The 25,538-nt window shown below is 37.3% G+C and overlaps 2 protein-coding genes across 2 annotated transcripts; both read right to left on the reverse strand.

Moving 5' to 3' along the window:
* Window positions 1–414: 414 nt before the first annotated feature.
* On the reverse strand, window positions 415–8,750 carry LOC121384210. The gene is made up of 2 exons (XM_041514485.1): window positions 8,708–8,750; window positions 415–3,621 (listed from the first exon to the last, which is right to left on the reverse strand). Exon 2 carries the CDS (start codon window positions 3,602–3,604, stop codon window positions 1,310–1,312), a length of 2,295 nt encoding a protein of 764 aa, XP_041370419.1. The 5' UTR covers window positions 3,605–3,621; window positions 8,708–8,750; the 3' UTR covers window positions 415–1,309.
* A 7,432-nt stretch (window positions 8,751–16,182) lies between these two features.
* Window positions 16,183–19,787, reverse strand: LOC121383811 (pantetheinase-like). Its single transcript, XM_041513910.1, has 2 exons — window positions 19,566–19,787; window positions 16,183–18,314 (listed from the first exon to the last, which is right to left on the reverse strand). Exons 1-2 carry the CDS (start codon window positions 19,785–19,787, stop codon window positions 17,028–17,030), a joined length of 1,509 nt encoding a protein of 502 aa, XP_041369844.1. The 3' UTR covers window positions 16,183–17,027.
* Between the last annotated feature and the right edge of the window lie 5,751 nt (window positions 19,788–25,538).

Here is a 25,538-nt window from a genome sequence, read left to right on the forward strand (position 1 = left end):
GTCTGTGTGTGTAGCCCTACAATGGACACGATAAAAGGGTCTTAAATGAAGTGTCTATATAACCACAAGATCCATATTTGTAATTCTCAGATTGTTGAAGCCCTTAAAAAGGTCACTAGCTCTTGGGCCCGATACTGCTGTAACTGCACCGCATAAAATATTTATACAATATCACACGCATCTTATTTAATAGCGTGTTAATAATTACTCATTATAACAAAAATAAAATATATAATGATTTTGGTCAATATAAAATAAATCCTTGATTTGTTCCAGACCTACCACGAAAATTAAAGCCAACTACCGTTTTCTTTCAACGGTCAAAATGTTTTCTGTGCTCGACGTGCGGCAATTCAAGCGTCCTTAAAATATAAAATTTCACCCCTCCACATCAAAAATAAAATAAATAAAAAATAAAATCGATCTTTAATTTATAATGACCTAATGTTCTGAACTATATTGCTAATCAATAAAATGGCGACTTGGTAATTCAATTTTACTTCTCTTATGTACATTTAGCTGGTTTCAATCCACTCATTCATTCATTTTAATTTACTTCCGTACATAATATAGCTAATAAAAATTTCAAGCCACCTTATCTTGGGCTGTCTGTTCAGGAGCCGTATTTGTCAAAGATCTGAAGTTTTTATGCAAGTTATCCGTGGTCTTTAAGGCAATCCCTTCTATTTATAAACACATAATAACATAGGGGAAATAAAACAAATGATATAAATAAAAATCATGTGCATAAAAATATTTTCCATATTTTCAGTCTTTGATAAATAGGCGCCGAGAACAGTTAGAGATTAGTTCAAGTCGGTGTAGTGGAATAACAACTTCTTACTAAGCTATGCACCCATGAAAGTTGGATCTTAAAATGTGATACGAAACACGTACCTACATTTACCACCCTAAAGCTGGTGGCGTAACACTGCGCCTGTAACATCCTTAATTCCAAGAATAGTCTCAAGGTTTCGTGCAGTACGAACACCTTTTACCATGATAAAGCCTTGGTGACTGACGTTAACGCTTGAAATCTTAAAATAACGAGTTCGATTCTCACAACTGTATTACTATGTTTTGACTAAAATGTTCTCCTACAGGCCCAAAAATAACGCGACATGTAAGATTTTAACCCATGTGGAGGAAACAAGATTATTCTTCTTTGGCATAATCCGAGGCCAAGCCTTGGAACAACCACGTTCTTGATCCCCAATTGGCGCTGATTAAATCATGTGCTGGGGTGTTATTAAACATTCCTTTCTTTGCCACCTAACCATATGGCTAAAGACTTCAGCGGCTACACAGTTTAGCTGTCCATATCCTCCGACAAAGAGTCCATCTCAAAGGAGACAGGCTCCAGTTCGCTTTTGACATGTGGATAATCGTCGTCAAGTTTGCGACCCTCGCAGTCAATATTAATACCACCATCCATATACTGGGGATCGTCGTTCGTTACTTGCTGACAGTCAATATTAGTACCACCACCCATCAACTGGTGATCGTCGTTAGTCACTTGCGGACAGTGGTCATCAGTTTGACGCCTTTCGTTACCGATCTGCTTATCACTGCTGTCGGTTTGGCGATCTTCGTTACCAACAGCAACTTGCTGATTGGCGCTGTCCGTCTGGCAGCCTTCGTTATCAGCTAGATGACTACTCCTTTCCTTGTCAACCTGACAACTATCCCTCTCTCTTTGGAGCCTTTCGTTATTCATTTGGTGACTACCATTACTTGGCTGGTTGTCGCCAGCACGAACTTGTTTCCCACGTTCAACTGTTTCAATGCCGTAGTTACTCAGCTGGTTGTCCGGATCAGCCGCTATCATCATTTGTACGACATTCATCAGGCGTTCTGGGCAGATACGTTCAGACTTGTACACTTTTCCCATATCGTCGCCATCATCCAGTGTACAGGCCGAGTTTATAGCAAGATAGAACGGAGCATGAGGACCGAGCATGTCCTGGGGTCTTGCAGCCATGTACTGTTTATAGAAGGACAAGAAACACTTGGTGGGCGTCTCCGGCTGTGCGTAAATCGTGAGAACTTTGTTGGGCTGAGTTCGGCAAATGTAGGTCAGACACTCCTTGCCGCTTGGATCTCGACCCAGCAGGATGTCGCCCCAGTTCAGACTGTGGTGCTCGTGGTGGGAGGAAATTCCAAAGAAAGCACTGTTCATGAACCACATGGTGTTGATGAGCGAGTTAGGCGTGTGTCCTCCCAGCTGCTTCTTCTCAAACAGCACGTCCACATCGCCATGCTTCATTGGATTACTTCTCGACGTCCCCGCTCCCGTCTGAATCAGCTGATCGCGCTTCTTTCTGAATGCTGCCTGCGACTGTTCAAACACAGAGTCTTTTGTTATTGAATATGGATACTTGTTTTCCCTGAGGTATCGGTCAATGTGATTCTGAACGGTTTTGAAAGAGGTGGGTTGAAACTCGTCACCGTTGCTTTTACGCACAGTGGTGTAGAAGACGGAGAGGTAGCTGTCGAGCTCATCTGGGGGAATTGAGTGGATCTGCCGCTTCTCACCACGAGCCTCTAGAAACTGGGTTATCAAATTTAAAGCGTACCTAATATTAGCCTGAATGAATCTTTCTGTTTTGGGACGATCTGGAGCGAAGTCCCTTGAGTTTCGAAACTGACTAATATGTCCTGGATTTCCAGTAATGCTGCTTATGTTGGAATTCACGTGACTCAGATCATCATCCTCGTATTCATCCAAGTCAATTTCAATAATGCGATCACTTTCCTCTCCCAGAGACACGGCCGAGGATGATGCGCCTGAACTCCTGCGTTCTGGAGTTCTACTGGACTGTGGCTGGTTCCTGGACAGGGTAGGTGACATCAAGGGTAAAGAATGTTCGACAGCTGTGTTTGACGATGAGGTATATATGCCACTGGCACTGCCAACAGTAGAGTTTCCAAGAGATTGGTGTGGTATTAAATGGGTCACAGAGGGAACTAGTCCAACCCAGTCAGTGGTGGCAGACATGCGAGCCATCTTAGGATTTGGAGGTTGGCCGGCCATTTCTGCAAAACTTGGAAGTTTAGAACTGGATTGATACTGACAGGACTGTGTGTGTGAAGATCGTTCTTCCTTTGTTGCCCGTACTGCGTGCTGGACCGAGATGTCCCCACCTCGATCAGGTGGATGAGGTGATCTGTGATGGAGGTGCAGCTTACTTGCATTGTGATGTGCTGGAGATGCTGAATAAGCATATCCTGCCATTGCTTCGTCCCTGCTTCTCGACTTCAGGCGGCTTCTCTGGTAACTACTGCTACCATCATCCACCAGTCGGTGTGCATTGTTTTCCTTTTCAAAGGGGAATGACTTGCCATGAGCAGGCTGCGGCCTTCCATACTGAAGACTCTTTGTGGTCGTCTTAAAAGCCTTGTGACAGAAGCTTTCACTGACAACATTTCCGTAGTTATGAATCACCTCACTTAAGACGTAGCGTTCTTTTTTAGAATTGTCCACCTCAATACAGATGTATCCACTCACTTCAACTGTCTGGTCAAACTGAAAGGATGTTCTGCAGAGTTCTTGTAAATGGTCCACAAACGATGTAAAGAATTTTACTGTGTATTGCTTTTCCATGGTGTTTCCAAATTAACCTGCAATTGCAAAAGGCAGAGATTTAAGTACAGAGCTAAATATTATCAAGTACTTCCAAAAAATACTATCATCTAAATCTGGTGTGTATCACTGCTGATAAATCTACATATAAAGCAGCTTCATAAAGATATTGTCATTTCAAGATACTTTTATAATTAATTCCAATTTTTGAAAACCAAATATTAGTTATTACATGTATAATTTTTAAAAAGAAAGAAAGAAAAAGTTAAAGGCATACCTGACTGTATATGTTAATGCAATGATTACTAGGCCATTGTAGATTAGTAAATGATAAATTATCAGACAAGTAGATGATAAATTATGAGAGTACTGTATAGATGATATATCAAAAATTTACATTCATTTATAGTACCACACATTACCTTTTCATTTGAGGTATGACAGTATTCCCACTGTGTAACCCAAAAACATAAAACGTGTGTTGAGGGGTACCAGTATCCTGTTTATTGAGTGAGGTTTTAAATTCTTTGTTCTATAAACCAGGAAACGGCAAAACTGTCAAAAGCAATGAAATATGGACAAAACAATGCATTAATGCAATTTATGATCATTCAATTCAGCAACATTTCGCAGTGTTCTGACATTTTGAAAATTGATAAGAAAATGAAATGGTATTATTATCTACAAAGCCATGTCAAAGAATTTTAATTTGTACTCTTGAATACTCTTTATTTCACTATTTCCTGGTGGTGGTAAGGGAGAGATCATGAGCAGCTTTATTGTCAACAGTTACATCCATACATGTACATGTATACATGTGTATGTAATGTTTTAAAAACCATGTGTCATTTTTAGTCATAAATTAAACAAACATTCTGAGAGTACTGTAAAGCAATACAAGTCACCACAACTGGCCCAACCAATTTTCATTTCTCCTAAACTCAAGGGCCATAACTCTGTGAAAAATTAGTAATTTACTATTAAAGTCAAACTTAATCTGTGATAGTACATGATAAAGCTATAAACAAAATTTCATATCAATGTCTTCAGGCACTGAAAAAAACCAACCCATGTCCAGAAAAAAAAGAAATCATATCTCGTAAGTTCAAGGGCCATAACTGTGTGAAAAATGTGTAAATTGTCGTCAAAGTGGTTCTGTAACAAAACTTGATAAAGCTACATGTATTTTGTGGTATTGCAAAAAATATCGGAAAAACCCTCACCGTTTTGTATCTCCTAAGTCCAAGGGTCATAACTCTGTCAAAAATGCAGGGCTTCTAGAATTTTATAAAAATCCACTAGCCATGGGATCAGTAATTTTAAAAATGTACTAGCCATGATTAAAAATGTACTAGCCCTACTTTAAATAAATACAGTTTTGCTAATCGTAATAATCTGATATGTCACCTAAAGAGGGAGATTGAGTGAGTATTTTTAACATGCCCATAAACCACTATGGTTTCAGGCATGTCTGTCGTGGGCCAAGTCTCTGGAAATTAAGCTTTAAAATCCTTAGATTGGGGTGGAAAGAGGGGACTGGATATTTATATTTACAAAATATGTAACTCTAGCATTTGACATGAGTTTTTTTCCCCACTAGCCGTCGGGCTAGTTATAGTAATTATTTACTAGCCCAACACTGAATATCACTAGCCATGGGAGTGGGGCTACCATAATCTAGAAGCCCTAAAAATGGGTAAATTACCATGAAAGTCAAACTTGATCTGTAACAAGTTCACTTTCGGGTGAGATTTCATTCATCACGGTCCACTATAGTTCCTAATTGTGACACATGTTAAGGTTCACATATTCACTTCTAGAAAATGGTGAAGAATTAAAACATATGTATGTTTAATGGTAATTAGCCTTCTGGCTGTATTTTGCCCAGGTTATTTTGTAATATTGTACATTGACCTTTTGGGGCATGGGTGTATAGTGCAAGAGACAGCTGGAGTGAATTGGTTAATGAACCACCTGTTCTGACCAGTACTACAGCCAGATGCGGTCATACAGTAAAAAACTGAGACGGAAATGTTCTCAATTTTGGAGTGAAAATAAATGCTTATATAATGTATGTTCGCAATGGTGTATGTTGTTAGTGCCAACGAGAATCCGTTCTATTGGCAATCTTCATTTGAAGTTGGGCAATTTAACATGGGTTTCCATGGCAGATGACATCTGTGTAGTGAGACCCGAGGGAATTTTTATATACACCATGCCATAGACATGACATACATCAGTCCTTGGCTTTTGAAAAACCAAGGCGAGCGAAAAATCGCACACCTCAAAATGCTTAGGCGAATGAAAAATCGCACACCTCAAAAACGCTATGGATGAGTGAAAAATCACACACCTCATAATGCTTAGGCAAGTGAAAATCCAAGCATTATTAATTGATGAAGTATTTGGAACATGTAAATGTAGACATATCTTTCAAAAATGAACCAATAAACCAATAATGTTTTCTTCTAATTTTATATTGTTTGGTTCATTCTTTTCCCTTTCAGGAATGGAGTTTTAAAAAAAATTCAGGAGCAGTGTTATAGAAATATAATTATGACATACACTGATGCAGACAATTTGATTTTTTAAATTTCAATATCCACTATTCAGATAATTTGATGCACACAATTATAGATATCTTTTCAGTGTTAGATGGTTTGATGAATGTGCAGCTAAACATGTGTAGGAATCAACTTGGCTTGAATTTCATTATTATGTACAATGACATGATTAGGATAGTTCGGATGGGAAAAATCCACTGGTTCTGAGGTGGTGGTTCAATTAGAACTACATGACCCAAGCATCTCAGGTGTGCATTACTGTCTGAATTAGATCCCTCATATTATTATGTTTATGTTTTGTCAGGCTTGACCTGTTATACAAAACACATCATCATGTGTGCATAACTATGTGTGAATAAATAAGAATTCACTGCAAACTGTCGTCATCGTCACTGTCAGTATCCGATTCAGAATTACAGTTAATAATAGGGTCACTGTGACTCTGGTTTACCCTGGTTGCGTATCCAGTTCGAGATTATAATGACCATCACAATATCGCCATTTTTTATTGGTTAAATTCGGCTATAACACCTTCTAACAACAAATGGGAATGCACCTATTTCGCAAGATATTTATACAAACTTGACTGGTTACGTTACACACTACGAAAAAGCACTGCGTCAGGAACAAGTCTAATGTTTGTACTCGTGATAAAAATATGTTGGTACGTTGCCGGGATTAATCATTCAGTAAATTTGACATGAATGGTAAATCGGTTATGCCAAATAAAATGGCATAACCGATGCACAAACGAAACAATTGTCCGTGCAATTTGTGCAGGCCTGGAAAAGGATTAGTAAACAAATTATTAATAAGTAGGCCTGTATCTGCTAGTAATTGTCATCTAGCCTATATAAATGGGAAATGTTTTCTATGCATGTGCATTGTAATGTATGATTGATTTGATGATAATTGATATAATGTTTACCGTGTTCCAATTTATCAAAATCAACCAACAAATGTTAATACTCATGCTAGTTTCTGTTGTCAAGAGATTAAATGTAGGTCGTAGTCTAATGATGACATTCTTGATTTTCAAGAGTGATGCATGTCATCATGTGATGTCACCGAAACTCTTCCGAAACAGGCGAGACTTTGACAACGACAATGGTGTAAAACTGTTATTTCTTCATGTTTGTTTAATATTACACGTTATTTAATATCGAGTTTACAGTGCAAAATGGCGATTGTGTATACATTTCCCTACATATGTATAACAATATTTTGAATGTCTAATCAAGTGTCTTTTCCTCATTAATTTTGTGAACTTTGTTTTGGGGAAGGTTTTCTTAATTAAAAAAAAAGCATTCCAATGTCAGGATTCACGCATATGTAGATTCCTTAAAAACAAGTCATATATTTAATTATTATATACCATTTATATGTAAGTAGACCAGTTTAATTATAGGCCATGAGAATGAAAGTTACAGATTTGCATCCAACGCCCGCATGCCGTGAAAGCTACTGATGAAAATTTTCATTATTTACAAAAAAATTCATTATTTGCACAAAAAAGGCACTTAATGATCATCACACAAATTCAAGTTCCAAATCGTCAATAGTGGTAATGTCTACGAGGTCCTTCGCGCCAAAACTGCCATCTCCGTCATACATTCTGAAGTGTAGCCCAGCAGAGCATTGAATCCCCAAGCAGGAAGCAGTATATTCCAAACATTTGACAAAAATTGCCGAACTCTTGATGTGTCGAATGATGTGATTGGTCCTTCACCAATCCAAAGGAGACATATAGGCCCTAGCTAGCTAGTTAGAGCTCAATTAAAATGAAATTAAAAAATTTCAATACTTTATATTCCACCTTCAAACATGTCAAAGACCTCATTTGGGAAAAATATCCGCCCGGTCCCCCCTTCACCTGACCCTAACCCTAACCTTAACTCCAACCCTAACTCCAACCCTAACCCCAACCCTAGCCCTAACCACAGCCATAACCCCAACCCTAATCCCAACCTTAACCTTAACCCTAACCCTAACCCTAACCCTCAACCCTAACTAAAAATAATAATGGAGGGGACCGGGCGGATATTATACCCTCATTTGGACTTGAATCTACTATGGAAATAATATATCAATAAAAATAATGAATAATGTGAAATGAAAAAAAGCCTCATGTGTTTTTAAAATTGTTCGGACACAAATCTATAACTTTCATTCTCTTGGCCTTATGAGGTAGCCCAGATCACGGTTTTCTTCATGATGCATTTTTTTTCCTATCAATAAGTAGGCCCATACATTTTTCAATTAGGTTTCACTGACAGTGTCAATGAAAACTCATGCTGAGTGATGGGGAACCCGAGTGACAGCTCTCCTTAAACGGCGACGTCCGTTTTTGATAACATTACAAAATTAATAGTGGTGTGTAACACTGTTAGAAAACAAATACAGGGGAGATAATCAAAATTCATTCTTCTTAATCTTTGTCCAGCTTAAATTAACAATGCGGTAATTGGCGAATGCCATTAATTAAGATTACTCTGTCACGTGTATTCTGAAAATAAACTACTACGATTAAATATAAAACAATCATTCCATAAATACTTACAATACACGAGACTTATCAGTCGTTTACATGCATTACTTTAATTGCCAGGGGAGATAACTTGATAATTTGACTATATTCCAAACGACTAGTTTCATTCATCGGAATAAGCATAAAATGAGTATTGTATTTCCCTCGATTAGAAGTTAGTTTTATTTAACGATACACTGTCGCAGGAAGCGACTTTTCAGATATTTTGCTTTATATTTGCTTTATAATAGTGTAAAAGTGTATAAATATAAAAGTGTGCCACAATTTGTGGCACCTTCCGACGCCACTGCGACACCACTTGAGCACATTGATTAAGTAATCATCGGCTACTGGATGTCAAACATTTGTAACTTTGTTAATTCTGACACGTAATCATCAGAGGAAACCCGAAACATTTTCCCATTAGCAGAAAAGGATTGTTTATCAATCTAATTAAAATTAGCTCCACTATTACATGTGGATCTAACAGAAGCCACTTGTAGCTCATGTCCACCAATCAAAACCTTACTTGCAGAATCATGCCAGTGATTTAAAAAATAATTTGAAAACATTCCGAATTATCCTGAGGGTATACGACATGTTTCGTGTAAATTACGAATGCCTTAAAACATGTTTTATTTTATAAAATAAATAATTTGTAATGTAAAACTGAAGACTGATTTTTTTTGTTTTTGTTTTTTTTTATAAATAAATAAATAATTTTTAATGTAAACTTGAAGACTGATAACCCATCCCGTACGTATTGGTATGGTTCGCTGTACTGCGGCCAATAAAATAGACTCGCCCGATATTTTTAGAATTTGTATGCTCCCAAATAACGTTATAAAAGGCGAAGTGTGATTGGTCAATATTTACAGACGAAATGTTACCTGGACATTGGAGACTACGCAGTATTGTTAGCAATCTGATGAAAATTAGTTCTACTGGTCTAAATAAGGCATTCGTAATTCACATGAAACATATCGTATACCCTCAGGATAATTCGGAATATTTTCAAATTATTTTCAAATCACTGGCATGATTCTGCAAGTAAGGTTTTGATTGGTGGACATGAGCTCCAACTGGCTGCTGTTAGATCCACATGTAATAGTGGAGCTAATTTTAATTAGATTGGATAGTTTATGCACTTTCTCACAGACAGGAAAGCACATACCCCGTTTGCAGTTGTTGTCATTTATCCTAAAACGATGATGCTACAATTATTATCACTATTGTTTTACGCTATGTGATGTAATATGTCATATATCATGAACCCACTAAAGTTACCATTTATAAATTTACTAGTATTTATTTATTTATTTATTTTATTTTATTGTATAATGAAATGACACCCGGTATATGTAGGACAGGCTGGATTTTGCCTGAATTAAACAAAACTGCCCGAATCTGGAGCATTGCTGCTAAACAGCTATATAGGATTGCAAACGAGTCACTACGCATTTTTACGTGAATTACAACTAATTTTACGTGCAGAATGATGATAGATATACATGGTACAAAGGCCTCAGTTTAGCACATTTTCGGATATTTTTATAATTTTTGCCCAAATTTGAGGATTTGCCCCGCCTCGTACGCTTATGTATGTCATGTGCGTAGATATGTTATCATATATATATATATATATATATATATATATATATATATATATATATATATATATATATATATATATATATATATATATATATATATATATATATATATACGCATTTTTACGTGAATTACAACTAATTTTACGTGCACTTGTTTTGTAGTGAACAAGGTGCATTTTAAGAAGATCTAGACGAGCAACTGAAATTATGTTTACTCTTAAAACTTTGATAGACAGTCGACAGGGCGGTCCTCTTTGTGCTTGCTTCTTTAAATACTTTTAGAAATCATTTGATAATGAGAAAAGGAATACTTCTAAAACTACTGCGAAATAATATAAGTGGCAAATAAAAAGGTTTTAGAACTGAAGAAAGTATGTAGAAAAACAATAAATCAAAACTAGTCGACCTCGTAGAAAAAACAGAGCGAAGTTTCAAGCCTTATCCTATATATTGTTTTTATGTTAATGGTATACCTGACTATTTGGGTTATAACGACACGCTTAAGCTAGCCATTAAAATTATCAACTGACATGCGTATGAAGATTATATTATCTTCTATTTTTAGCTAAGTTAATCAACAGTTACTGGCTTTCAGTCAAGCTTGGACACTTTTAATACGGAAACTTTGTATTGACCTTTTTACATGAATAATTATCTGATCGATTGTGTTAAAACATACAATTATTTAGGAATTATTTTTGATTCAAATGGACAAATAAAAGTCCCCGCTCAAAATATACGGGGCAAAGCTAGGCAAGCTATATTCAATTTAAAAGCAAATTTTCTTAATTGTTAATACCTCCAAAACTTGGGATCAAACTGATGAACCAAATTATAAAACCTATCTATTTATATGGCTCGGAAATTTGGGGACTATTGAACAAAAGACTGTGGATATTAAAAAAAAAAAAAATTGTCAACTATGTGTCTTTCCTATGTATATTGATATTATAATTGTCTCGCTAAATGTTCGGAGACACTTATCAATTTCAAATAATATACCCCCCCACCCCTCCCCCCGATGTCTACTTGCTTTCGCCATGCCTGCATTAACATTGTCATCAGGTATTTTATTGAAGAGACGCTAGAATGCTTTAACCTAGTTTGTCCTTGTAGATATTTTACTCCCTGTTGTAAATTTATAGCTAGGGGTAAATGACACAGCCATGTTACTTCTACATGATTAATGTAGGTCTACGTAGAGTATTTTATTTAATCACTTTCTGTCTGACCATGGACAGATACAGATGTTGTGACAAAATACCAGAACGACTTAATTTCATGCAAACTATAATATTAAGTTTGAGCGTGACGTAAATAATAATTGTTCTTACACACCCGTTGGCGAGAACATTATTCGTTATTTCTGATAACACATACTAGGTTACACATGTACGTGTGCTAAAAATTTAAAGACATACGACCAGGGGCCAATTTCACAAAACATCGTAAGTTTACGTCTGCGATTAGCAGTTATCCGGTCAAGCGTTTACATGTGTTTGGCATCTATTTCCACAGAAAATGACACGCTTCAAACTTTATTTGTTGTTCTTCTAACAGTAATGAGAACTGTTGTTTATTCGTAGATTTACATTTACGTGCACAACTATGCTTACGATGTTTTGTGAAATTGGACCCTGGTCACCAATGCCATACATCCAATGAAAAAAAACAGCACGGTCGAAATCGATTACACTGTGACGTATAGTTTGCCTGACAATTATTTATTTGTGACGCGTAAGTACAAGGGCTCTAAATAACTTTTAGTCGAAAAAGATGTTAAAATTTGCTTAAAATCAGTTTTTTGAGGATATGTAAGAAATATAATAATACATTCGTGTCCGTTAGATACCATTTTATCTTACAACTCGTTATTTAGAAACGTATCAAATTCGCTTTCGCTCGTTAGATACATTTAAAAATAACTAATGAGATAAATGGTATCTAACGGCCACTCATGTATTATTCTCTATAGATATGACAGAGGACAAGAAACAGCATCTGATGGAATGTATCTATGTCAGAAACGTTTGAAGACATAGTGGAGAGAGAAGTTCCCAATGTCTACTCTAGAATGCTTACATGTATATGACGTATTTGCCTTCGGAGTATTATTAGCACGGAAGGGCAACACGATTTGCTTCACTTCATGACTTGTGGGGAAAACTGCCACCCATGGGTAGGTTTACTTCCGGGTGTAAATGAGTTTATATGGCAAATTGTACCTCCTAGGGATACTTTTGACCGGTGGGCCCCGTGCGTGGAGAGGTGTTCTACACGTGTTACAGGATACGAAACAAAAGTATTCGACCATCATTTTATAGCACAAGGGCCTATATATTTAGCCTAAAATAACGTACGTGTGGGAAGAGTGCGGAGGTGGGGGGGGGGGGGGGGGGTGTGTGTAGATCCAAGGCTCAGTAAAATAGGTCTTCTTTCGCTAGAGAAAATATTTCTTCTGAAGTTAAAAGGGAACTTTTATTTATTTATTTATTTACTTTGGGGGCTATAGTTATAACTATATGTTGAAGTTTCCACTTTTATTTGATCTAGTGCATGACAAAACCTCAAACTGTTAGTAAAAACAATTGACTAAAGCTGTTTTTATTTACATATTCAACTTATTCAACCACGGCGGCTTTACCTACAATCATTCAACCAACAGCAGGTAACAAGACGGGAGCAGGTCAACTCTCCCCAGCTGTTGGTAAACTCGCCCCAGCTGTAGGTCAACTCACCCCAGCTGTTGGTCAATTCGCCCCAGCTGTTGGTAAACTCGCCCCAGCTGTTGGTCAACTCGCCCAGCTGTTGGTAAACTCGCCCCACACCCTTTAGTCAACACATATCATTACCGTTTTATTAATTATATATACCAATATTTTAAGCAATAATGTGCATTAAATAGTGTTGCATATGCACACCAATCCAGTCTAAAAACTTTGCCTGATCATTCATTTAAGGAAATAAGGGACAAACTCACAAACGTCGTTAAAATAGGCTTGACAATTCATTCATCATTGTAAATAGATTATTTTTTATAAAACCATTTTAATAAGTGGTCATAATAGCGGAGTTTAAATATAATATTAATAAATAAAATGACACCAAAGTTGTAGACGTCCATTTTTAAGTTCGTCACAATTATTTACGGACAGTAAAGTTTGAGGCGAGTTGTCCAAACACTGAGGCGAGTTGGAAGGGGGCGAGTTGGTTTTTGGGCGAGTTGACCAGCATTCAGTAAGACCTCTGATCAGATTTCTAAGGTCATGTCAGGTCAGGTCAAGTCATAGGTTTTAACGTGCTCGTTCAGAAGAAGCGTGGGCGGGACGTCGCCTAGTGGTAAAGCGCTCGCTTGATGCGCGGTCGGTTTGGGATCGATCCCCGTCGGTGGGCCTATTGGGCTATTTCTCGTTCCAGCCAGTGTACTACGATTGGTATATCAAAGGCCGTAGTATGTGCTATTCTGTCTGTGGGATGGTGTATATAAAAGATGTAGCGAGTTTCCTCTCTAAGATTACCAAATGTTTGACATCCAATAGCCGATGATTAATAAATCAATGTGCTCTAGTGGTGTCGTTAAACAAAATAAACTTCAGAAGAAGCTGTTTTAGCACACGCCTGTCATGGGTGCAGGTGTCGACTTTCTCCAGCTTCTCCGTCCAAACAGGAAAAGGTTTGGGGTGGGTGGGTGGGAGAGGATGTTTTCTAACTAGCAAGCAAGTTGAAATAATATATAAGGTCTGCGCGACCATTCCAGTTTAGTGAATGCCTTTTCCCGTTTGTTGCCTCCTTTCAATTGATTATCACTGCCCTGCTCTAATCCCTACTACACAAAGAATAAAATCAAACCCAGTTTCCCTCACAAAACGTGTGCAGCATTATCATGGGTCTGAGTCCTCAGCTAAGAAATGTTAACGACGTCATGACACGTGTTCTTCTTTTGCTAATCACAATGACTAGACGGACAAGATACTATATCGGTTAGTGATCGGTTTCGCTCTACCGATATGATGATCGATAATTATAGAAATCAATAATAGATTGAGCAGGAAAATGTGAAATTTAAGATTAAAAAAGATAAAGAATTATAAATGATATACTTTGGTTATATATTTATGAAGGAATAGATGCCTATTCTAAGGCAAAACAAAAGTAAAAGCGTCATCATATGTTGAAATTTCATCTTGTTTTAGTATATGATAAGAAGTAATAATTTTACAAAACGGGTCTTTCGTACAGGTAAAGGACCAACGAAGGCAGTGTAATACATTATATGGTTACTATCCTACTTGTGAGATGGTAGCTATAAAAGGTCCCTTGCTGCTAATAAGAAAGAGAAGCACTTGGATAGGCTGGGTTTCCTATCTTATCTGTGTGAACCTTAATTATATGTTCGACGCCACCAAAAAAAAAAAAAAAAAAAAAAAAATTCATGCTAGAGAAAAAATCTCTTCTCAAGTTAAAAGGGAACATTTATTTATTTATTTATTTATTTTGGGGTGTATAGTTATAAATATATATTGAAGTTTCCACTTTGGTCAAGTGAATGACAAAATTTCAAACTGTTAGTAAAAACAATCTATCAAAGCTGTTTTGTTTTTACAGATTCAACTTATTCAATCGCCGCAGATTTGCCTACGACAACCATCCAACCAACAGGTAAAAAGACCTCAGAATTTTAAAAGTATCTAATTTCGTGCTTATATCCAATTAAGGTTCAATCACGCTTTCCTGGGCACACACTTCATCTATCTGGACTGTCTGTCCATGACAGTGGGTTAGTTGTTAGTGGTTAGAGAGAGAGAGAGAGAGAGAGAGAGAGAGAGAGAGAGAGAGAGAGAGAGAGAGAGAGAGAGAGAGAGAGAGAGAGAGAGGAAAAAAAAAACCCAAGTACGTTTTTGTCTATTACAAAAGAAAAGAAGATAATAAGAGTGCGTAGTGGTCTTACACCTACCCATTGAGTCGTTAAAACTCGCAACTCGCTGAAAACTAAAGAGAAGCACCTGGATTGGCGGCAGTATGTTTCTTATCTTACCGGAGTGGACTTTAATTATATGTACGACGCCACTTACAACCGTAAATTAAAACAAAGGTGTTGAGTGCATGGTTAAATTAAACATTTCGTCTTTCCTTCATATAACTGAAGTATCTTCTACAACTCCCTCGACGCCGTCTTCAACAACAACCATGTCACCACCAGCAGATAATCAGATCCCACACTGACGACCTATCTCATTGTAATCTCATACCACTTTTACTTTGTCGTCGGAATCTGTAAGGTGACCATTGGGCCACTCTGAACTCTAAACGATAGTGCATTGCCCCTTCTCCTAGGAGCGGGACCTAGCTCGGTCGATACGACCCTCTCCTAAATGGTTGCGCCGTAGGATCGAGCTACCTCAATGGACCCATCCTGTGATTAAGTTTTCCCCCATCCCAAATCAGTGCCCCATGACTGGTATATCAAAGGCTGTGGTATGTGCTGTCCTGTCTATTGGAAAGTGCATATGAAAGATCTCTTGCTGCTAATGGAAAAATGTATCGGGTTTTTTTCTAAGACAATGTGTCAAAAATGACCAAATATTTGTCATCTAATAACCAATTTTATTTCATATTTTAAGTATAAAGTTGAAAAACAATTCAGTATTTGAGAAATAACCAAAACATTAGTACATCAGATTCCGTTTCTAATTTTTTCTTCAGTTAAAGTTAGTTTGCTTTGTTTAACAACAAATCATCGGCTAATGGCTATATAATCTTAGAGAGGAAACCCACTACAAATTTTCCATCAGTAGTAAGGGTACTTTCATATGCACAGACAGGATAGCACTCACCACGGTCTTTGACATACCAGTCGTGATGCGCTGGCCGAAACGAGAAATAGTCTAATGGGACCACTGACGGAGATCGATCCTAGACCGATCGTGCATCAGGCGAGCGCTTTATCACTGGACCACGTTCTGCCACCCCTTTTCTTCAGAATGAATGAATGAATGAATGAATGTTTAACGACACCCCAGCACGAAAAATACATCGGCTATTGGCTGTCAAACTATGGTAATGAGGAAAACAAACCTTTCTTCAGAAACAATTGTACATACCCATAGTGGTACATTCATGCCAGAAGGGGCCTGGCGTAGCCCAGTGGTAATGAGCACATCTGATGCGCGGTCAGTCTAGGATCGATCCCCGTCGGTGGACTTATTGGGCTATTTCTCGTTCCAGCCATACCAAAGACCGTGGTGTGTGCTATCCTGCCTGTGGGATGGTGCATATAAAAGACCCCTTGCTACTACTGGAAAAATGTAGTGGGTTTCCTCTCTAAGATTATATATTTCTAATGGTGTTTTTAAGCAAAGCAAACCTTCATGCCAGAAATAAAAGCTGATTAAACAAATGATTCTTTTGGTATTGGCTGTACTGGTTTAACTAAAAAAATAAAACAAACATATTTTGCGTAGAGGTGTTCTGTACTGAAAATGAAATCGTATCAAAGTTGGAAAACAAAAAACATTCCACACACCCACCCCCTCAAAAAAATTAAAATAAAAATAAAATAAAAATAAAAATAAAAACAACAAAATAAAAAATAAATTAAAAAAAATAAAATAAAATTAAAAAAGGAAGAAAAAAGCCAACAAAACAACCACAACAATAATAAAAAACCCAAACAAACACCCAATAACAACCTTCGAAATATTGACCCCTCAGTGACCCACAATAATGAAAATTGTCTGTATTTAGCGTCCAACCCAAAATGGGTTTACATCTCCGTCTCGGTCATACATTCGACCAATCAAGTCGGCAGAGAGAAGTGGGAAATCAAATCGCCGAGTAGATTCAAGAACCAGGTCATTAAACGTCCACTGTTTTGGCGCCAGCTTCAGTTGTCCACCGTCTGTAAGCAGCACCGCTGGGAATACGTACGGAGTGCCGAAGGTTCCGTTAATACGTAGGTAACGGAATCTTGTTTTGGTAAAAGAAACTGGAGACCCACAACTTTGTTTCATAGAATTTGCACATCGTATCAAGGTGCATATCTGAAGGTAGTAATGTCCGCTGTAGGTATGGAGCTTGTCCAAAGCGCCGAAAGCATACACGTCGTTGTTGATGCCACTTCCATCTTTCTCAAAATCTAGATAGCAACACAGTTTATTGTTGCACACTGATAGTGATCCTCGTGTCCCCTTAAGGAGCACGAAATTAAATACGTCATGGAAAAGTACAGATGGGAACTCAGTTCCACTGGACATACGGTGTGGTGTTTTGTCCTCGCGCGAGATGGCGAAACGACGCGGGGCCTGGCTGACAACATCAATTTCAGAAATCAACAGCTTTCCGCCACTCGATACAGACCAGTTGTAATAATAGACTGCGTTGGTATCAGGTGTATAAATACCACTGCCATGATGAAACGTGTAGGGTAAGTGTATATTTGCTGCCAAAAGATTCACTCCCATTTTTACGGCAAAGGAAGAATGGAATTGGATGGACGTCAATAACGGCAGAGCATCTATCCATGCCGTGGGGAAAACAACATTTCCTATACCGTATCTCTCTATTAATGTGATTGGTGGTTCGCGAAACATTATATCGAAGCACGTGAAAACCCCAAATCTACCAAAAGGGGTTTCGAAATGTACGTAATTAACGTTCTTTGGTTTGTTGAACTGGGTCTCGTAGAAAAGGTTCTCTTTATGATATTTAGCGATCAAAGTTCCCGTGGGACCATAAACGACATTGGTGTTAAATTGATATTGTCCGTCATATGGGCATCCTGGGTCAGTCTTGATGGAACAGGGCTGCTTGTCTCCCATGTTTACTACAAGGTAGAGGGTGTTATTCCTCGCAAGACAACTCAGATACTGCTGTACCTCTGTGTTAGCATGCCTCCCAGGCTCCGTGCAAGGGTTCCAGCTTTCCTGTTTAGGATCTGGGATGTACTCTAAATACGGCGCCACCTGTCTTCTTATCTTGAACATCATTCCATAAATGCCATCTTCCGGAAAAACCAAAATGTCTACATTCTGTGAAAAGAGACGAAAATGCTTATACAGATGTTAGTGAAACGGCTAAAAGTATGATATACTCTTAGAACTCCTTTCTACACACAGGTAAGCACGCACACGTGTCTATATACATCACAAGAGTCCCATGCCTACACCCAATACCCAGGTATATATTTTAATTGTTCAGTTCACATTGTTCTTGGCCAATAGAGAACATTTGTCTCTGGTAGGGACTGCTATTTTATTAACTTGATTAGTGGGGCTTTGCAGACTTTCATAACGACTAACGACCCAGTTTATTTAAAACAGTGGTGCGTTTCAAACAAAGGAAGGACTGAGCCTTGTGGTATACCATTTTCCAAAATTGATTCTTTGGAAAAGAATGAATTAAAGGGACAGTCCTGAATTTACAACCACTGTAAAATATTTCCGACCAATAGACCCTTTTCGATGACGTAACACTAAATACATTTTCCTTTTTAAAAATATAAATGTCTGTATTTACAAGGTGATTAATATTGTCCTAATGCTTATAGTAACCCAGACTGGATTATACCTCCCAATAATTTAGTACGTACGAAATAATATATATCACGAATTAAAGTTAAAACCTGAGTGCTACAAACATTAGTATACGACCGCAAACACATTCGATACACAGACACTGGTATTCTAAACAAGAAAATATATTTAGTATGAAATAGTAGTCGCCAACAAGGATCTGTTATGGCAACCATCTTACAATGGCTGCAAACTCAGGACAGTCCCTTTAACATTTACTTGGATTGATCTGTTGTTGATTAGCTGATAAATAAAATTAAATCTAATTAAATTACTCGGGCAATTAAAGACAGATCTATAATTTGTAGAGTGGGTCTTTTATTTTATTTTATATATTATTATTATATATAACTTGCTAGACTGGTTTTTACGCAACACGTTAAACCAAATAACCACTGCAGGAACCAGACAAAATAGTTTGCAAACGTTTAGCGAAAAATGGCTGGCTAACTTAGGATAATTATTTGATTGGTTCCCCACGTGGACTTTTCATTTACAGTGAAGGGTATAAACCAATCTAGCGGACGTTTTTCTGCTCCTAGTGGCTGAACTTAGACCGTGTGTAAGTTCAGTCAACCACTTGTCCCTAGCGTCCGCTAGACTAGTTTATGTGCTTCACAGTAAACCATATGACCACGTTGGGGACCAATCAAATAGTTCGCGAACGGTGGCGAAACGTTTGCTGGTTGAACGTGAGCCTTGTCTCACCTGCCTGCCTGCAGCCTCGGTCTGGGTTTTGTACACGGCCAGGTTCTGGTACATGAGCGACAGCGCCTTCTGGCGGGACACTGGTATATAGCTAGGTTCTGGCAAAATGACCTTGTGCTCGTACACGGCTGCCTTGAACCTTGACCTCGGATATTGAGAGGCACTGCTCAGAACAAGGCTAGCACACGTAGTCACAAACAAGACGACCACAGTTCTCGCCATGGTCTTGTGGGCTGTAAAAGAAGAAACGGAATGCTTGTTTAATTGTAATGTTTTTCACATTACGTTACGTAACACAAACTGTGGCTTTTTAATTCCCTCATTCCTAATCTGTATAACAACCTCTTCCTTAAAATAAATAACGTAACGCTTGTCACACCTTTCCTTGTCACTGTGATGTATTTAACCAACGTAACGCTTGCCACACCTTTCCACATTTTCTTGTCACTGTGATGTAATTTAACCAACGTAACGCTTGCCACACTTTCGACATTTTCTTGTCACTGTCATGCAATTTAACCAACGTAACGCTTGCCACACTTTCGACATTTTCTTGTCACTGTGGTGTAACTTAAGTAACTTAACCAACGTACCCTTGCGTGTGCTGTAACCTCACCGTGGTGCAGGGGTGTAACATTCTCTTTGAGAATGGCCAATACAGCACAAATCCCCTTGTTTTCTCGACATAAAATGGAAATTTTGAATAAAAGTCAGTATCTATCTGTGATATTTGTATTTTTGCACAGTTCTTTACACTGTTTTTATTTAAATCTTGAATTTTTATATTGATGTTGATCATCACTTTATTTGTTTGCATTACCATAGTTTGACACCCAATAGCCGATGTATTTTTCGTGCTGGGGTGTCGTTAAACATTCATTCATTCATTCATTCATTCATTTAACCAACACACTTTCGACATTTTCTTGTCACTGTGATATAATTTAACCAACATAACAAATCGGCCATGACTAGCTGCATGCTAGTCTTTGGTAAATGCAACAATTGGAGGAGATTCCACTGTACAAAATCAAATTTTATTTCCGATAATGTTAACATTTACTATAATAAAAGTGATATAAAAAGCGTATCAACACATAGAGGCAGTACAGATATAAAACGTGTATCACCTCACATTCATTCTACCTGCAAGTAAATGGGGGTGTATGTGTGCGTGTGATACATGCCATAACAACAATATACTTTCCAAATTATAATCCAGAATTTATTTATATAAATATCCTGAAACTGGAAATGTTAATATTTGTTCAGTTTATTTATTTATTATTATTATTTTTAAAATGGTTTTCTTCTCCCCTCCACTTCTTTTTAGCCTTCTTAGACTATTTTGGGGAAATGTTGCAAAAACCCAACATTTTATTCTACAATAACTGCTAAGCCTTATTACAGTCATACTACTTTTACTTTTTGTGGGAGTATGTTGACTGTGTTATGATAATTTCTAGCATGACACTGGACAAAAAAGTCCACTCTTTTGGACTGAAAATGCAAATACCAGATAGTTATTGTTTATGTAATTATCAAATACATGCTAAGCAAGTAACTCTGATCATATATTGAACATGAAACAAGCCAGGTGTGAGTACTACATGTAATGAATCTCTTGAAAAAGATGTAATTAATGGTAAGTGCAATTTGTAGATGCACAACTACATAATGTACATATACACTTTTAAACTACATGTATTACAGTACGTTTATTTCCCTGAAACAATATGTATTTTTTAAGTTTATATTAACACACTGTTACATGTAACAAATTTATAGTAAAAGAATATATTTATCAAAATTTAATCACCTTCGGGAGCTATTTACATACTTGGAATGATTGTCTGTTTAAAAGACTACCATTGACAGTTGTATAAGCACTAGGCCTACGTATGGCACATGCAATTTAAAAATAAATCTATAAGTCTACAGATCCGTACTTACACTATGTTTTTTTTTTAAATTATGTTTTTCTTCTTAATATAATCGTTTTTGTTCTAGGCCTAATGCAAACGCGGCTGCAATGTTTCTCTCGGGAGGGGGCCTATTCCATAGAAAACTAACATGCTTTATGTAAAGGTTGTACTGTACCAAATAAAACCCCATAAGCCACCATGTTAACTATATGCAATTAATGTACAGCCACATGTTATTTGGTTTAGTGCTACCTATAGAGAATAATACATGAGTGGCCGTTAGATACCATTTATCTCACAACGAGTTGTTTTAAAGAGCGAAAGCGAGTTTGATACGTTTTTAAACAACGAGTTGTGAAATAAATGGTATCTAACGGACACGAATGTATTATTCTATTTCTTACATATCCTAAAAGAAATCTCCAGGTTTTAAACAAAGTTTAACAATTTTTTGACCAAAAGGTATTTACAGCGTTGCACTTGAAGCTGACTTACGCGTCATAGGTTAACTATACGTCACAGTGTAATCGATTTCCAACGTGCTGTTTTTTATTGGACGTATAACATTAGTGACTTGGTCATCACCTAGGAGCAGCCAGTCGTATGTCTTGAAATTATTAACCAACGTACATGTGTGAACAACTATGTATTGTAAAACAAATAACGCATGGTGTTCTCACCAACGGGACCCCGTGTGTAAGAAATACTGATAATATACAATTTACAAAACAAAGTGTTTTAAAGTTACAGTGTCTGGTTACCATATTATAACATCATGTACGAATATGAAATACAAGCTCAAATGCACTTTTAAAAAACTCGTGTGTGTTCGCTATGAACGGAGATCGTCAAAAGTATACGCTTGATTGGTCGCCTGTGCCGCCATAGCTCGGCAAAGCACAAACGACAGCCTGTTGTCAGTTACAGTTAACAGATGCGTTTGCCGATTTCAAATTGTAGGGTTCGTCTCAAAAAATTAAAAGAGAAATCTTGCGCTGTACGAAGAACGTTCGGTTGAGGATACGGTACTATAGTCTTTCATTAAAACCGATTTGATCTTGACAACGTATTATCGACAATCGTACCTTCCTATTTCAGAATTAATATTTTATAAAGTGTTAGTAGAACTTTCAAAGTTTAGTTTGTATACTAGTAACAAATTAATCATGTATATATTTTTTAAATAAAATATACTAAAGTAGACAATGAACGTTTTCACTTCTTAATGTTTCGTGTTAAAATCGACAAATTCAAATAAATATTCTTTCGTTTGGAAAGGGTAAAGTTGAGGGGGGGGGGGGGGTGAGTTGTTTAACGACATCACAGTTAGAGCATATTGATTTAATAATCATCCGACGCCATACAACCGTAAATAAAATGTGTTGAGTGCGTCGTTAAATAAAACATATCCTATCCTTCCTTCCATCTGCTGTTGGATGTCTAACATTTGGTAATTTTGACATATAATCTTAGAGAGGAATCGGGTGCATGTGCAGGGGGAGGGTATTGGAGGTCGAAACCCTTACTTGCCCAAGCTTAAAAAAAAATGGCCCCATATAAACTTCTATAACCCCAACCCCGCTGAAATCCCTGCACATGCGCCTTGGAAACCCGCTACATTTTTTTTTTAGCAAGGGATCGTTTATATATACCATCCCACAGACAGGATATCACATACCATGGTCTTTTATATACCCGCCGATAGGGACCGATCCAAGACTGACCGCGCATTTCCAAGAAAACACCTTTTTAGGTCTAAGTAATGAATAAAAATAACATATACATGACAAATATTACGTAAATCGAACACAATACCCTCTTCCTCTACCCCTAGAGCGTTACTTATTAGTAATACCCCGTTACATGTAACGCGTATGCCAACAGCTGGCCACTGTAAAAATTTCGCGGCAAATCCCCCACCCACCGACCCCTGGAAAAGCGTTGTACCACACCTCTATGGATATAAATATGTTTTGGAGATATGAGACGACCCCCAATCAAGACAGTTAAATTTGTTTAAAAATTGCGAATCCTCACGTGATCTCTTGTTGGGGAATTCCACACTTAAGCCAATGAAAACCGAGATCGGTACGAGCCCGTCAAAAGTGTCCCACATTCGAAATGCTGGCTTTGATTTTTACCTGGATAAGCCAGTGTAGTGAAATCAATGCGGAGTGTGGCGTCATATATGCACCAAACGTAATTGGATTTTCTGTTCTATAATGAAAATATTCCGGATACTGCCGCTTTAATGACCAGCAGGGTTATTTCGAGGAGCTCGCCGTGTTCCTTTTCAACTGTTTGAGCGATTTGTTTTACTCTGACGTTTTTTCAAAGCCTGCTTTTAAAATACACATTCTGCTGAAAAAAATTTGCAGGTTGTCATCACACGTACATTTTGAAAAGTGAAAACAAAATAACATATACAATATGTACATATAGGTGTGATCAATAACTGACATATTTGAACAATGTTATGCCTTACCTTTCAAATGTGAGAAAGATGCGACAAAGAATTTTCGCAACTGGTACCTTATTGCGCAAGACCCGCATTATATTAACACCCGGGGTTTTATTAACTACCAAGGATCGCTTGAGATACAGGATGATTGACAACTAAGACTAGTCTAATTATCAACTTTTAAGGAGAGTAGGCCTACTTTTAATATCTTCAAGAATGGGAACTCCTCTCCCCAAAAGAGAGAGAGAGATAGATAGATAGATAATAATAATAATAAAAAAGAAAAAAAGAAAAAAAGAAAGAAACAAAAACCTTTATTAGCATAAATTGTATACATGTATTTCAGTTTATACCATTCAAACCCCAACCCGACCCCACCCCACACCACATTAGTAATTTTTTTAATGTAGATACTTCGTTAAATTTTTCTATTGTGTATTTAATTTTTATTGTTTAGATTTTTTGCAATTTATGATATATTTTATAAATTAAATTAATAATTTACACTTTTAAAGTTTTGCGAACGTAAATGGTGCTTGCAACCTTTAAACTAATAAAATACTGGTTACCGTTTTGCATATTACGCTTGCACTGTACTAATATTAGTATTAGAGTAACAGATGTTTGGGTTCTAGTGCAAAAAGAAAGAAAATGGCGGCGATACGACGAGGCCTCAGACCACAATTAATTTCGCTACATGTTTCTATATAGCCTTAGTGGCTATAACATTTTTATTAATATCAGCAGGCCCGTGAAGTTTTGTATGTACCTTTGCCTGCATGGGGGACACATACCCTGAAAAGGACAACCCCTGTTGTCCAGCTCTTTCTCCCAGCATATTGGTTCAAACAGACACACCCTCTAAACCAGGCCGGAGTACACCCATTTTACACAAAAAGCACTACTTTTGCATGGGCCGGAATTACCACAAACAAGTCTTCAATGTCAACAATTTACACATGTTTACAAACTACATGCTATCCCCTGTCACTTCAGTCAAACAGTTGCCACTTCATAGCTGTCTGCCATGAAATAATCACAGTCAAACAGCAGACTACTTGCGCGGTCAAACTTCCGGATTTTCGACAACCAAATGGGAAGATAACTGTAATCTGAGGCCATGAACTTTTGTTTACACTTTATAACTTGAATAAACTTACATCGGTAGGTATAATGATGTCATGGATGGGTCGGGATCGCACAGAGTAACTTTTACTGACCCGAATCCAAAAACCACTGGCCTCGGACATCGGGCCATCGTATTCGAGAACCTCTGTCTTGGGACAATAAAATTCATAAAGAAAAGATGGAAATTACTATCGATTTAAAAGAACAAACAAAAATAACATTAACTGCTTCAACGTTGTTTTTATCTAAAATTAATCCAGACGATGGTGCATATAAAGGATCCCTTGCTACTAATGGACAAATTAAAAATGTAGCGGGTTTCCTCTCTAAGACTATATGTTAAAATTAGCAAATGTTTGACATCCAATAGCAGATCTATGATTAATACATCAATGTGCTGTAGTGGTGTCGTTAAACAAAAACACTTTCCCTAATAATTATTATCTAGTTAGATAAAAA

The sequence above is a fragment of the Gigantopelta aegis genome, chromosome 10, assembly GCF_016097555.1.
Source record: "Gigantopelta aegis isolate Gae_Host chromosome 10, Gae_host_genome, whole genome shotgun sequence".
Lineage (NCBI taxonomy): Eukaryota > Metazoa > Mollusca > Gastropoda > Neomphalida > Peltospiridae > Gigantopelta > Gigantopelta aegis.